This window comes from Wyeomyia smithii, chromosome 2, assembly GCF_029784165.1.
Source record: "Wyeomyia smithii strain HCP4-BCI-WySm-NY-G18 chromosome 2, ASM2978416v1, whole genome shotgun sequence".
Lineage (NCBI taxonomy): Eukaryota > Metazoa > Arthropoda > Insecta > Diptera > Culicidae > Wyeomyia > Wyeomyia smithii.
In genome coordinates, this window is record NC_073695.1 from 62377249 (window position 1) to 62391810 (window position 14562).

General features: G+C 37.0%; 4 protein-coding genes across 4 annotated transcripts; 2 read left to right on the forward strand and 2 right to left on the reverse strand.

Moving 5' to 3' along the window:
- Nucleotides 1-1210: 1210 nt before the first annotated feature.
- LOC129722069 (probable tRNA N6-adenosine threonylcarbamoyltransferase) lies at nt 1211-2578 on the forward strand. The gene is made up of 3 exons (XM_055675292.1): nt 1211-1345; nt 1408-1523; nt 1575-2578. Exons 2-3 carry the CDS (start codon nt 1409-1411, stop codon nt 2498-2500), a joined length of 1041 nt encoding a protein of 346 aa, XP_055531267.1. The 5' UTR covers nt 1211-1345; nt 1408; the 3' UTR covers nt 2501-2578.
- On the reverse strand, nt 2475-3345 carry LOC129722070 (uncharacterized). The gene is made up of 2 exons (XM_055675293.1): nt 3025-3345; nt 2475-2965 (listed from the first exon to the last, which is right to left on the reverse strand). The coding sequence occupies exons 1-2, from the start codon at nt 3199-3201 to the stop codon at nt 2591-2593; spliced, it is 552 nt and encodes a 183-aa protein (XP_055531268.1). The 5' UTR covers nt 3202-3345; the 3' UTR covers nt 2475-2590.
- Nucleotides 3346-6766: 3421 nt separating this feature from the next.
- Nucleotides 6767-11441, reverse strand: LOC129724159 (type 1 phosphatidylinositol 4,5-bisphosphate 4-phosphatase). Its single transcript, XM_055678816.1, has 5 exons — nt 10973-11441; nt 8935-9110; nt 8422-8631; nt 8195-8359; nt 6767-8133 (listed from the first exon to the last, which is right to left on the reverse strand). Exons 1-5 carry the CDS (start codon nt 11049-11051, stop codon nt 8017-8019), a joined length of 747 nt encoding a protein of 248 aa, XP_055534791.1. The 5' UTR covers nt 11052-11441; the 3' UTR covers nt 6767-8016.
- A 1684-nt stretch (nt 11442-13125) lies between these two features.
- On the forward strand, nt 13126-14307 carry LOC129721613 (zinc finger matrin-type protein 2). Its single transcript, XM_055674371.1, has 3 exons — nt 13126-13222; nt 13285-13436; nt 13491-14307. The coding sequence occupies exons 2-3, from the start codon at nt 13331-13333 to the stop codon at nt 13964-13966; spliced, it is 582 nt and encodes a 193-aa protein (XP_055530346.1). The 5' UTR covers nt 13126-13222; nt 13285-13330; the 3' UTR covers nt 13967-14307.
- Nucleotides 14308-14562: the final 255 nt, after the last annotated feature.

The following is a 14562-nucleotide window of genomic DNA, read 5'->3' on the forward strand; positions in this document are numbered from 1 at the left end:
ATGAAATTGATCGATGTGAAATATTATATAATTGGAACGTTTTTTTTATCAAAAAGCGAGAAACCGCGGAAAACTTTCATGAATGTGTTGTGTAGTGATATTTTCCCCCGTTATTGTTCATAGTTACAAACGTCATGGACCAACAAACGTCATGGACCAGAGTTGATCTGCGATAACGCACACATATATGGAATTTGACAGCAGTGAATCCCCTCTGCTCTGACTACCCTTTTTCTGTCCCGGACTACACCCGAATACACCCAAAACCCAAAAAATCTGTATTTAAAATCTGTATCAAGCAAACTAACAATGTTGGATGGAAAAAATCTTCCTTGCAGAATATATTGGAACAAATCAATATTTTTGGTTTAGCTTCATATTTCATGGTTTCAAACTTATGATTAGGCGATAATCAAATGTGTTAACTGAGCATTATAAGTCAATTCAATATAAGTAGCTCCACCTCAGTCTGCAGAGTTGCTTTAAGCTTTCGAAATTAAGCTCATTAGTTTAGAGGCCATGCGATTCCTGGCTTTAGATTTGCTGCGATTATATGTTGAGAATGTGCGTTCTACGTTTATTCAATCCGATGTTTCGTCACTGGTCAGTGACATCTTCAGCGGAAAATATTATTTGTGCGTTCCCATCCGCCATCACAATAGGTTCACAGCAAACAGAGTTCAAAAGCATCTTGACAAGTAACGAACAAATAATATTCTCCTCTGAAGATGTCACTGACCAGTGACGAAACGTCGGATAGTATAAAATAAGTCGTTCTAAATTTTTGTGACTGCTCAGCCGAAAGTATAACCACAGACAGACGTCCAAGCAAGAACAACATTGATCAAAATTTCCGTGTAAATTTTCAAAGTAAATTGCGTTATAAATCACTTGTACACTAGCGCCGCCTGGTGACCTTATCGCTACAATACATTTTTTTTCGCTGGTGCACGAGGCTGGCGGTACTGGTAGCGCTATCTGGTTACGGATCGCTACTACAAAAAACTTTACACAAGTTTGGAACTCAGCTTGGACGTCTGTCTGCGGTATAACATAGGTACACAACATCCCAACAGTCGAAAACTCAGCAAAATTTATGGTAAAATCTGTATTTTTGGCAATAATCTGTAATTCTGTAATACAGATTCTGTATTGCTTTTTTAGTTCAAAAATCTGTAAAATACAGAAAAATCTGTATATGTGGCATCCCTGGCTGCAAAGTGTAGTCCGGAAAAAGTGTAGCTACACCACGAACAGGAATTCGACATTAGTGTACGTCATTTGTGAATTATCATTTACCGGCACCGGTACATATATTATTTATCGAACGAGCCATAAATAGAAAGTAATATTCCCATTACAGTTTTATTTACTCTACCTTTTGCTTCAAAATTAGAATACTTTTAGCATGGTGATTGCCATTGGCTTTGAAGGAAGCGCTAACAAAATTGGCGTAGGAATCGTACGCGACGGTGAGGTACTGTCCAACGTTCGAGAAACCTATATTACTCCACCAGGCGAAGGTATTCATTTTGTTACTTCAAAAACGAGTTTCTTAGCATTTCATATTGTAGGATTCCTACCAAAGGAAACTGCTCAACATCATCGTACAAAAATTCATGATATACTTAAACGTGCCCTACTGGAGTCTGGTATAACTCCAGACGAAATAGACGTCGTATGTTACACAAAGGGACCTGGCATGGCGCCACCACTGCTGGTGGTTGCTATAGTGGCTAGAACGGTGGCTCAAATTTGGAATAAACCTATCCTTGGGGTGAATCACTGTATCGGCCACATCGAAATGGGCCGATTAATTACAAAAGCACAGAATCCAACTGTACTGTACGTTAGCGGAGGTAATACACAAGTTATTTCGTATGCCTGCAAACGATATCGAATTTTTGGCGAAACAATTGATATCGCGATCGGAAACTGTTTGGATCGGTTCGCCCGTATTATCAAACTTTCCAACGATCCCAGCCCGGGATATAATATAGAACAGATTGCGAAAAAAGGCAAAAAATATCTAGCCTTACCATATTCGGTAAAAGGCATGGATGTCAGTTTTTCCGGTATTTTGTCCTTTATTGAGCAAAAGGCTAGACCAAACCAAAAGCAGCAGAAAAGAAAACGTACTTCCGAGGCAGAAGAAAAATTAACAGACGAAGATCTATGTTTTTCGCTGCAAGAAACGCTGTTTGCTATGCTAGTAGAAACTACAGAACGGGCAATGGCTCACTGTGGCTCCAGCGAAGTACTGATCGTTGGTGGCGTCGGTTGCAACGAACGGTTACAGGAGATGATGGGAATCATGTGCGAAGAACGAGGAGCAAAACTTTTCGCGACGGATGAGAGGTTCTGTATAGACAACGGGGTAATGATAGCTCATGCAGGCTGGGAAATGTTTCGTAGCGGTACAAGAATGAGCTGGGAAGATTCTACCATCACCCAACGATACAGAACAGACGAAGTTGAAGTTACTTGGAGAAATGATTGAATGTATTCTTTCAATCAATATAGTTTTTAGTTGTTTATCGTGGTTTTCAATATATGTCATACGATACTTATTACTATATTGTTTAACGTTTTAAATGCCACATCCTGCATACAAGCTAGGACTTGCTGGTTTACCAATTCCCATTGTGACTTCCACGTTCGCTTCCTCGTTGTCACGCGCCAATCGGTAATGATTGTTGTAACCAGGTTTCAATTTAATTGCAATTTTTGGGTTGGTTTTACCGGTTTCTTTTTTAACAAACTCTCGTAGCAGTGGAGGCATATCAATTTCAAGAGGGATTACTTTTTCATCTTGCGGCGTGTTTACCCGGCAGTAAGATTCCTCTTCGTGTTTGTGCAGTAACCGGTAGTCGGCTTTATATGAAACGCTCTCGATCACAGCTGGCTTTGGATATGTTCGGCCACGGAAAGTTTTTTCCACCGTAACTTTCACCTTACGAGTTTCCTACGTTGCAAAAATAAAGCTTACAGTTTGGGGTTTGGTGCAAAAATTGAATTATTCACCTCATTCGGAAGAGCCTCAACCTTCAAAATGCGCATGTAGCTGGGTTCTGTGTATCGCTCGAACATGCTTCTAACCACCACACGACCAACACCGAAGTTTTTAAGATTGCCCACGATTTCCCATAATGTTTTTCCATTGAAATCGGTGGTTCGTCCAATATATTTGATGACTGACATAATTTGTATAAGAAAAGTTCAACGAAACGTGAAAATACGGACAATACACAGTAATTTGTATATTTTTATCTATTATGTAAACTTGCTTGCTCAAAACTCAAATTTTGTTTACGTATTTATGGCCATTCCGGCCATAAAACTGTTGGGATGGACAAACGCGAGAAACTTCAAACTGTGCGGCGTGTTTCAATATTGCGTAATCTGCCTTGACATATCTAGCTTGTAGGGATGGCAAAAGCAACGATACTTGATAAGTAATACGTTAGTTTGAAAAAAAAACCTTTTTTTATTTTCAGCAAATTTGTAGAGAATAAAAAACAGAACATGTTAACAAATTCAGTTCACTTTTATTTATTTTAACATGATAAAATAAATAAAAGTGAAAACGAAGTAACGAAGATTCGCTGGTTGTCCCGAGGGGTAAGACAGTGAGTAAATTCGAGGTTTTCCGAGTTTTTCTGAGGAAACCTGTAAAATAAAGAGCAAATCTGAGCAACTCTCGTGTCTCTGAATATTCATCCCTAATCTTTTTTCCACCGCAAATATACATATGAATGTTGCTCGGTCCCACCGTTCATATATATTTCTTGCTTTCAAGATAATCAAAGATGTGAATCATCTGAAAATTTCGTAGTAATATTGAGTAAATTGGAGTAACTCCCAAGTAAAAGAGCAACTCAGATAAAAGTGAGAAAATTTGAGTTTTTCTGAGAAAACGTGAAAAATAAAGAGCAAATCTGAGTAACTCTCGTGTCTCTGAAAATCCATCCTTAAACCTTTCCCCCACCGCGAATATAAATATGAATGTTACTCGGTCTCACTGCTCATATATTTTTCCTGTTCTCAAGGTAATCGAAGATGTGAATCATCTGGAAATTTCGGAGTAATATTGAGTAAATTAGAGTTACTCCCTACACGAAAAAAATACCATGTATTTTGCAGTGAAAACAATGAATCAACAATGTTTTTTATTGTAACCCTAAATAACATGGTATTTTTACTGTGAGCTTCAATGTCTAAGTGAACGGTATTTTCGATTACCATGTTTGAACTACGTTTTTTGTTGTTTTTAGTTTATTGAAGAATTTAAAATGCTTGATCTGTTTTCGGGGGGTGTTTAATCAACCCAAAGAAGATAATCCAATACACAAATGTACATCTTATCTAGAACAGTAATTCATACACATTTTTTAATCGAGTTATTGACTTTTATCAGCTTCAGTTCATTTTTATCTATTTTTCCCTACAGAGGAAACCTATTCGAATCAGAAATTTTTATTGGAAAAATAAGAAGTAATGATGACTTTCGTTGCACAAAATAGTATTGATTACTCCAAAATGAATTATTCCATCAACTTGCATACTAAATGTGAAGTCACAACTAGTTTGTCTTGAAGGGCTGTTGGATTCTGAATTTCTACATGCTTTAAAAATGTATCTGTTGTATTTCAATACCTTGATGGCTTTGAAAGGAGTGTTAGGAAGCATATGAATTACAGTATCAAGAATCTGAAAGTCTTTTAAACTTTCTGGTTGAAGCTTATCGGAATCACAAAACTGTAAGACCTTTTCTTGGCAATATTAATGCTATAGAGTTCTCCAGGCGCGTTTGTATTAGTGCGATGTATCCTGTTTTTTCTTTGTTAGCTGTAAGAATTTTTTGTCACCTGTGGGAACTGTCATCTAAAAGAGTGAATAAAAAACTACCGAGTTTGATTCACACTCTCACAAATTTCAATATACAGTGTAAAGCGGGCCGTGTCGTAGTGTTCGTGAATTTTCGCTTGGAGAACTCTATAGCATAAGAGTAACTCAGATAAAAGCCCAGCACTGAGACCAATTCTGGAGTACTTTGTGATAAGGTCGTATGTCTTAGCGTGAACAAAACGAGTGAGAGATGATTTGTGCTTGTGTGTCTCACTCGTTTGGTTTTTTAAACAAATTTCGCTTTTTAAATCACGATTTAAAACTGCTCGAAATCGCTACAATGACAGTTCGTCCATATACCAACTTTCATTGTACCGATTTCGAACGAATTTTTTTTTCTTCATTAAAAATCGAAGGATAATGATATAGTTTAAAATAAATCACGTTTTACTCAGAAAATTACACTCTTTCAGGTGATATATAAAAATTGGAAATCCGTGAATAGCTAAACAACCCAATTTCATAAAAGTGACAGATCGTTTGCTGCATGTTCATTAAAACAAAATACAACTTGCTGGTTGTCAGCTATGACAATTTGCTGTACATTCAGCAAAGCATAAATCAATTTGCTGGTTAACCAGTTAGTTCAAGGGAACCAATATATTTGATGACTGACATAATTTGTGCAAGAAAAGTTCAACGAAACGTGAAAATACGGACAATACACAGTAATTTGTATATTTTTATCTATTATGTAAACTTGCTTGCTCAAAGCTCAAATTTTGTTTACGTATTTATGGCAATTCCGGCCATACAACTGTTGGGATGGACAAACGCGAGAAACTTCAAACTGTGCGGCGTGTTTCAATATTGCGTAATCTGCCTTGACATATCTAGCTTGTAGGGATGGCAAAAGCAACGATACTTGATAAGTAATACGTTAGTTTGAAAAAAAAACTTTTTTTATTTTAAGCAAATTTGTAGAGAATAAAAAACAGAACATATTAACAAATTCAGTTCACTTTTATTTATTTTAACATGATAAAATAAATAAAAGTGAAAACGAAGTAACGAAGATTCGCTGGTTGCCCCGAGGGGTAAGACAGTGAGTAAATTTGAGGTTTTCCGAGTTTTTCTGAACCATGCTTCCCTCAGGCACTAGCTTCCATCCGCCCATTGGATCATAACCGAACTAGACATGTTGGATTATCATTTCAACTTCTAGGTTCATCTAGCCCAATAGTGACTTAGCTATGGTCCTATATCCGCTATCAGGAGCTTAGCGATGAAGTACCAGCTGCACAGCGATTTTGATGCACAGCGAGTTTTCCTAATGACAGCTTGACGTACATTTTTTTGACATATCAATTCTTTCGCTGGATTCCAGCAAACATTCATTTACTGTTTTCTGTTCAGCAAATAGTTTTGCTGTAAATTTTCGCGAATTACTGAATCGATTACTGGTTTACAGTAAATTTATCAATGAAATACTGGTTTACAGTAAAAATAAAATTACTCAACGAAATTCAGTTAATTGTATAGGACTGAATTACAGTAAACTTTTGGAAAAAATGCTGTGATTCAGTGAACAAGTGGTTTGCTGATACGCGTTCAGCAATGTACTTTGCTGAACCATGAAGAGAAATTTTAGTGTGTACGTTTTGATACCTATATTTGATTTTTTTCCACATTTTGATACGAAATGTACGGAATAAGGAGCTGCAAGGAATTAGGTACCCTGCAAAACTGGTGTTCGCTGGAAATCCGATTGATACACGATGAAGAGGAACGCAGCGACCACTCAAGCAATGGATGCACGCGGGATTGGAGAAACGTGACCAGGAGCCTTGTTGATTGGAGGAGTTTCGTTCATGAGGCATCATTAGCATGATGTTACGCCAAATAAAGTAAAGGCAAGTAAGCGTACTACAATTTATCTAACGTGTATTTTTTATGTTTAATTATTTATTATTGAAGTGTATGTTGTTGGATTATTATTAATGGTTCCAGAACCGTTTCAAACTTTTATTTTTTACAGCGTTATTGTATTTCTATACTTTCAGTTTTTTGAATTGTAACATTGACATACTATCAAGCATACGTTTTAATGTCGAACGAAAGTTGAACGAGAAAAGAAACTATAGTGAAAAAAATTTTACGTAGGTTGAAGATTTTTTTTTTGGTGTGTTTATTGAGTGATTGGAATAAGATGTGAGAGTTCATGCTATTGTTTGATTTTTCAGATACCAAATTTGATCATACTAGTTCTTACTCGTTTATTTTTGTTCATCGAGTCTAATCTGTTTTACAGGTTTTACTATACATATTATTTCTTCCACTGTCGTGTCTGCGCAGAATGGGAAATTTACGGAATTTTGATTTACTGTTTCTGAACGACTAATGTTATAAGTATGTATAGACTAATCATAATGCTGTTCTACATGCTGTTTTGTGTTCATTTTTACTCCAGTTAAAGAACTCCATTTATGCAAATCATTGTTTGAACTTATTTTCTCTAACAACATCGTATCGCAATCATCATTTCCTGCAATAATGTTGCCAATCCGACTGCTATAAATTTGCGTTGATTACACAATCCAATCCAATCTAGTATAATTAAATACATATACAAAAATCTAGAACACAGAAAAAATAATCACTTTTTTATTACTTATCTGAACCATTTATACATGATTTGAATTCAAGCAAAATAACTTTGATTTGTAAAATTATAAAACTACGAATGAATATAGTATAGTTTGGGTAGAGCATATGTTCGCATATATCAGTGGTATCATAATATAGCTTATACCTAAAACCCTACATCGCTGTCCCATTTTTCTGTCTCCGTCACAGTGTGTACTCTGATTAAACTGCTGGAAGTTTTTCTTTGCGATACACTATATGGCTTTCACTGTTACCGTTACAAAAATCAATGGCGATTACAAACCCAGTTAATGTCGGTAACATAACCGAACTATTCATAACAAGTAGCAAAACTGAGGCAAATGATGCTGTAGGGAATGTGATTGAGTGTTGCGATATTCTGAAGATCCAGCCTCCTTCCGTGCTATTTGACGAGAGATATAACATAAAAATAGGGGGACAGGCGCAGACAGCGAACTCATCCTGATCTGCCGATTACCTAATCTGCTAGAGATGATCGTTTTAGATCGGTCCTTCCACGTTACTCACTTTCAACGTACAGTAGTATATCGTCTTGGCGAAAAGTAATAGCGCAATCAAGAATAGGCTTATGTAGGCGATGAAAATACCGCTGTGGCTCTGTAAGACATGAAAAAATGGCTACATATGGCAAGAAATCAATGATAAGAAAAATATTCACCTTAGCATACGGCATCGTTCCATAAGTCACAGCAATTCCAATCACTAGGAAAATCAAACCACCAAGAAATAGCAGGTTACGCCGCTTACGACAGAAATCTGCACCGACCGACGAAACCTTGCGGCAATGAGGACATCTAGCCAAGTTATTCTTCAACGTGTCAAACTAAAAATGGCAAATATGAGCTCACCAAATTGCAGTATCACTTTTAACAAAATACATCATACCAAGAACGTATCGTGACAATGGCCACAGGTGACACGGCACATGCCTGGCATTGTTAGCAATGGTGGCGTTACTGGACTCGGCGCCAAATTGATGATCCGCTTGCAATTGGGCCTGGGACAGGCTACCCGCTGGGAAGAGCTCTTGCAGATGAGCAGACAGTTGCACGGGCAACGGACATATTTCTTGCCCGGCGGTGCATTCCGAATGGGCTGATGGTGAAAATCAAAAATGATCGGTTAACAGGAAACATTTCTATGGTTTATTAAACGGATTTGTTTTCACAGTGCGCATCGAGTTTACAAGAAATGCAAGGCCGCCACTGCAGAAACGATTCCGTTATAAGCCATCGCGTTGTAAACAGAGATATCGGTTTTCATTTGTATACCACTGTACTGTAAACTAGAAGCATGTGACTGTTGATGTTATCAGTAACGTTTGTGCCGAACTTCATCACTCGGACTGTTCTGTCTTGAAACATTCTAATAAATTCTAATCTATGAAAGAATTCTTACCGTAGCTTCATTACACTGCGCGCACTTGACAACGTGCTGTTCCTTCTTCCAAGAAATATCTATCAGCGCCTGGCAAACGCGACATGTTACAATGACGCTGTTCTGCTGCTCCTGCTGATACGACGGTGGAACTTCGTCCGGTCCGATCGATGAAGCGGTAACGATCGCCTGCGATGCTGCAAATAAAAAACGGAAATATCAAATATTAGAATTGGTTATGTAACAGCATTATTTTTCGAATATTCTGTGTCTCATGAGTTCAATGCCAGAGACAATGTAGGCTAAAAGCCGTGCAGTGAAAGAGGTTAATTTATTTTTTATGCGGGGCACATAAATACATTGCATTGAAAAATGAATACATTGCAAAAAAAAATAATAACTGAACATTAATTTGATGTTCTATTTATGCACTCGAAGGTTCTTATTTTACATACGTCTTTCTTACATGTATTTGGAAAAAAATGTATTTGAAATGTTTCCTCGAAAAATCTCGAAAGTGTAAGTCACTCTTAGGAATTTGTACACCAAGAGCATTATTCATTTGCAGTTGAAACGTATAACTTACATGGAAAATTTAAACTTTAAAGAAATACCAAAACTTGTTCCGATTTAGAGATTTAGAGGGCAGGTTTAAGGAAACCTGTGAACGTATAGCTGGAAACTATTTGATGATATGGCGCTTGGCACGTGAATGAATAACGTTTTACCCAAATGCACAAGTCAACATTAATGAAAATCCGCAATGATTACATTTATATTTTCTTGTCAGATTTTTTTTTGCAAAAATTGAAGGCCTTTTTTTCCGCCAGAATAACAATGTTTGTAGTATGCCCGAACAGTCCTAAGCAACAAAACAAATGAAACGGAAACCTTATTTTTGAAAAACTTCTTACTGTGCACTGGTTCCAATATTCTACATAGCAGTGAAACCTAATTCAATGGTCAAATGATTGATCTCGCAGTGAAGCATAGCGTGTTCAGCGTTCAGTCAAGCATAGCGTTTGATCAAAAAATATCACCACCGCGAAATTTTCAGGGCAGTTTCGAAATTTCGTCAAAAATACTTGTGATTTTTTTCAGATTTTTCAGTGCCCCAGAACATAGATTTTCAACATATTGTTTATAGTTACTATTGAAAAAATATTTTTTTCTCCAAAGAAAATATTTTCGTAACCTACAACTTAGGATGCATCTGCTGTGAAAATTTCATCAAATTCGATGCAATATTTTTGAAGCTATGTCTGTTTAAAAACAATTTTGACCTAAATTTCAAATGGCAATAAAAACTTGTAAACTTACTCAAATTCAATAAAAATTGAAAAATCAACTTCCCGAGTAAAACTCTTGAAGTTTTTAATACTTATTTGGAAAAATTAGACATCGCGATTTCTAGTGATCCGTTTCACGAATTCTGACCCTACTACATTGTTTCATACACTCAGTGCATGTCGTACGGTAACAAGCGTAGATTAAATACGCACACAGCTTTACCAGTGACTCATAATAGCTGGAGCTGCACTTTATAAAACGAATGAATTCACGTATTTCGCTTCCAAAGCCAAACTGTTGACTAGCTAAACAAACAGACAAAAGCCAAACCAAATTTAAGGACCTAATGACTCTGTTATCATTACTCGGTTTGTCTCAAAAGTACAGAGAGGAAAACAAAATCAAACATCGACCTCCTTTTGCAGAATGAACTCAGGGTAATCAGCGACCGACAGTAGAACATTACTGACGGGCCTTGCAATAGTAAAAAGGAAATTCTTCTATAAACACCTATCGCGTGTGTGTTGGTCACTGATGTATGGAACAGATTGCAACAGCAAAAGCTCATTGATGATGAAAAATCCGTTCCACTGTTTGTACATGGAAAAGAGGGCTGTCCAGTTTCGTTTTCCTTAGACGTCGGAAGAAGGAAGAAACATGATAGGGAAGCCCCAGAAAAGTAACCACGGTCGGCATTCTGCCTTTAAATAGCAGGCAGATTTTCCGAAACATTGGACACGAGAGCAAGGCCAGAAAATATATTACTTACGTTGTTCCGATCCGGAATCCGGCTGTCCAGATTGAGACGACTGCTTGAGCAGCGGTTGTTTCTCCGATTCTCCGTCCATTGCAGACTATATTTCCCGACAAAAATTTACAACGGTGTACTGTTACTACTAATCCGCGCACTTAATGTTATCACTAGCAGACTATCGCTGGCTGTATTATTCGTATTATTCTCACTGTGACATTTAGACAGAGTGAAAAATGCAAGTTACACGAAGTTCTACTCTTCAAAACTCATTGAATAGCACTTTAAACACCTAAACTAGCACTCTATCTGGTTGCGAGCACACCTTTTAGCTGATTTTTCACAATTAAATTTACTTTTAGCGAGTAATGAAAATGACCGTAAGAAACGATACCACCATATTAAAAAAAACTGCTCTGCAACTCAGGCATTTGCCGATTTGCTTCAGTCTCAACTTCTTTATTCGCCTTTACGAACAGGAAAAGAAATTTTGAAGCCAGTGCACACCTACACGAACCCCCCATAAGGAATTGTCAAAATGTACAAACAGACCAATGAGTATAAATCTTTTATGCTCATTGCAAACAGACAAAAGCAAAAATATTTCTTGCTCTCTTTCTCTTCATACAAAACGTACGCAACCGAGAAAAACATCAGCAGCAACAGTAAACTTGAAAGTGTCATTTCATAATGAAAACACCAAGCAGGGATGCCATATCTATGGATTTATTTAAAAAGGGAGATTTGATTATGTACAGATTTTTAAGATTTTGAAAACGTTTCGATACCCACCCGAAAAAAAATTTACGGTGTATTCTGCGGTGAGAACAGTAAACGGACAATGTTTTTTATTGTAACCAAAAAAACACGATATTTTTACTGTAAGCTTGCAAACGATTGTTGTCATTACCATGTTTTAACAACGTTTTTTGTTGTTGAATCTACCACCGACAATAATTTTACCACGAAAAACATTGTCAGTAACTTCTAAATGTATGGGAAAAATGCCTGAAAAATGCTGTAAGGATACATAACGACTCCCCTTTTTCATGGTAAAAATGGCAAAAATGATGTTTTTTATTGTTCTGGACAATGATATTTAATGTAAAAATGATTTATTTACAATGGAAAACATAGTTAAATCATGGTATAACCAAGTCAAGAATTAAGCATTTGCATTTTAGAAATAAAGAATGTACTAAAAGTGTAATACAGCCGAAATTCGTTGGTTGGAACACAACTGCCATCCAACTAGCGAATCGTGTTCGTTAGTTGGATGAACTGACAACTGGGCAAATTTTTCAAAGGGGAGCGCCGATTGTTTGTTTTCCTCCTGCTTCGGAAAATTTCCTAATTTCATTGCGGTAAAAGTATGTCAAAGAAATGAACTTTGCTCATCTGTTTTGTAGTAAATATTTTATGTATTTGGTCAATACTTTTTCATACAAAAAATCCAATGAGAAGCAAAATGATATAGCGCAAGCACATCACTCTGCTACTTGCCTAAAAAATCGAGGATCGCTACGCTGGATATTTCCGGTGAAGGCGTTGAATAAATAAAAGAACAAACAACCGAACAGTAAACCCCTAAATTACACACAAAATGTTGTAGATTTATAACATGTACTTTTAAAATTACGCGATTGATTATGCCAGAAATGATCTGCATGAAGTGTTTGGTTAATAGCACTGAGAAACAAACTCGTTAGTGCTGAATGGATTAAGTGTAATAACTAAACAGGTTTACAAATTTTTCACAACAATAAATAATATAATTTTATTTTAGTAATATTTTTTTTCACTTTTCGGACCCCTAAAATGCATTTGAATGACGTTGAATTCTGACATTAGAGTGCTTTTTAGATGGGTGACAGCCCAACTAGCGAACACTCAACTAACGAACCTCCAACTAACGAACAACCAACGAGCGAATCATCACTGCAGTAAAAAATAGTGAATTTTCGGCACTTGACAAATGAAAAGTCCACTTGGTTAAAGTCAGTTAAAGAGGGGGGGGGGAGGAAGATTTGGCCAAAAGTCCACGAAAGACACGGAGGGGTACAGGGGCATAAAAAGTGATCAAAATATTACCACGCGGTTTAGGAACGGACCCAATCACTTGGTTGATAACGGCTCACATCTCTCTTAGAGCTCCCTAATGCTACCCTGATTAGTTTTTGGCAAGCCTGGTAAACAGAAAAACGTCAAGCTTTTTACATCAGGATTTGGAATTTTTGCCTAAGCAATTTTGCATTTATTTTATTTTTGGTAAATATACAAATCGCAAAAACTATCATTATTTTCTGACATACACACTCATTTTTTCTTAGTGACGAATATAGCGGCCTTTGTTAGCAGGGCCCCAACAGCACAAAGATGTCGATGCGCCCTGATGATCATCGTCGCAAATGGGACCGGAAGGAGTACGAACGTTTAGCCCAGGAGCGGGCTCTTGCCAAGGCGAACACTACCACCGAAGATGGTGAATACTGACAAAGTACCACTGTTATTGTTAACAATGTTTTATCTATTTCAGAACCTGTTACTAAGGAATTACTCAAGCAACGCGAGTACAAAGTCGACCTTGACTCAAAGCTAGGCAAGAGTATGGTCATTAACAAGAGTACCCCATCGTCACAGTCTGGAGGGTATTACTGCAACGTATGTGACTGCGTGGTCAAGGATTCTATTAATTTCCTTGACCACATTAACGGCAAAAAGCATCAACGTAATCTTGGTATGTCGATGAAAGTCGAAAGAAGTTCACTAGATCAGGTAAAGGAACGATTTAAAATTAACAAAAAGAAAACTGAGGAAAAGAAAAAGGATTACGAGCTAGAGAGTCGTGTAAAAGAAGCTAAAGAAGAAGAAGAACGTTACCGAGAATATAAACGCGAGAAGAGGAAAGAGCGTAAGCGAAAAATTGAAGACGTCGATGATGCCGACGCAGGTACCTCGGAGCTAGCCGCTATTATGGGATTCGCTGGTTTTGGTGGATCAAAAAAGAACTAGATATACGTCGTAGTATTATATTGCTTATCAATCTAACTATTTTTACAAGCAAGCCCGTAACCGGTCGCTTCTGTAGAGAATGCAAACAATTTACAAATGTTCTGTTCGAGGAACACGACAAAGCGATATTGCAAAACCTCAATATTCTACGCACTCTTGCCCTCCGTACCAATCGGTGCCCCACACAATTCAACGTTGGCACACGTCCGGCGGAAAGGCGAGACCTGCCGAATGTATAAGTGTTTTCACTGGAACTAATTTTTGATTTATAATTATGTTAACGGTGTATCTTTGTAAAGACGCAAGAGAAATATATAGATCCTAATCCAGTACTATTTAAATATTTAAAGCAACATTGCTCATCTACTGTCCTTTGAACTTTGATACAGTGATTTGTTCAGCATTTCTATCCTATAAGACGAACTAACTGTTATTGCTATTCTAATCATGGAAGTTGTTGGATTTCAATTGTAAATTCGATTCTGATAAATCAAAATGATTACAAAGAAAATTCGACTCAAGAGACCAAAAAACCATTAAAATTATTGGACGAGACACTATAGGTTTGTTTCGATTTCTTTCAATAACTGTAAAAA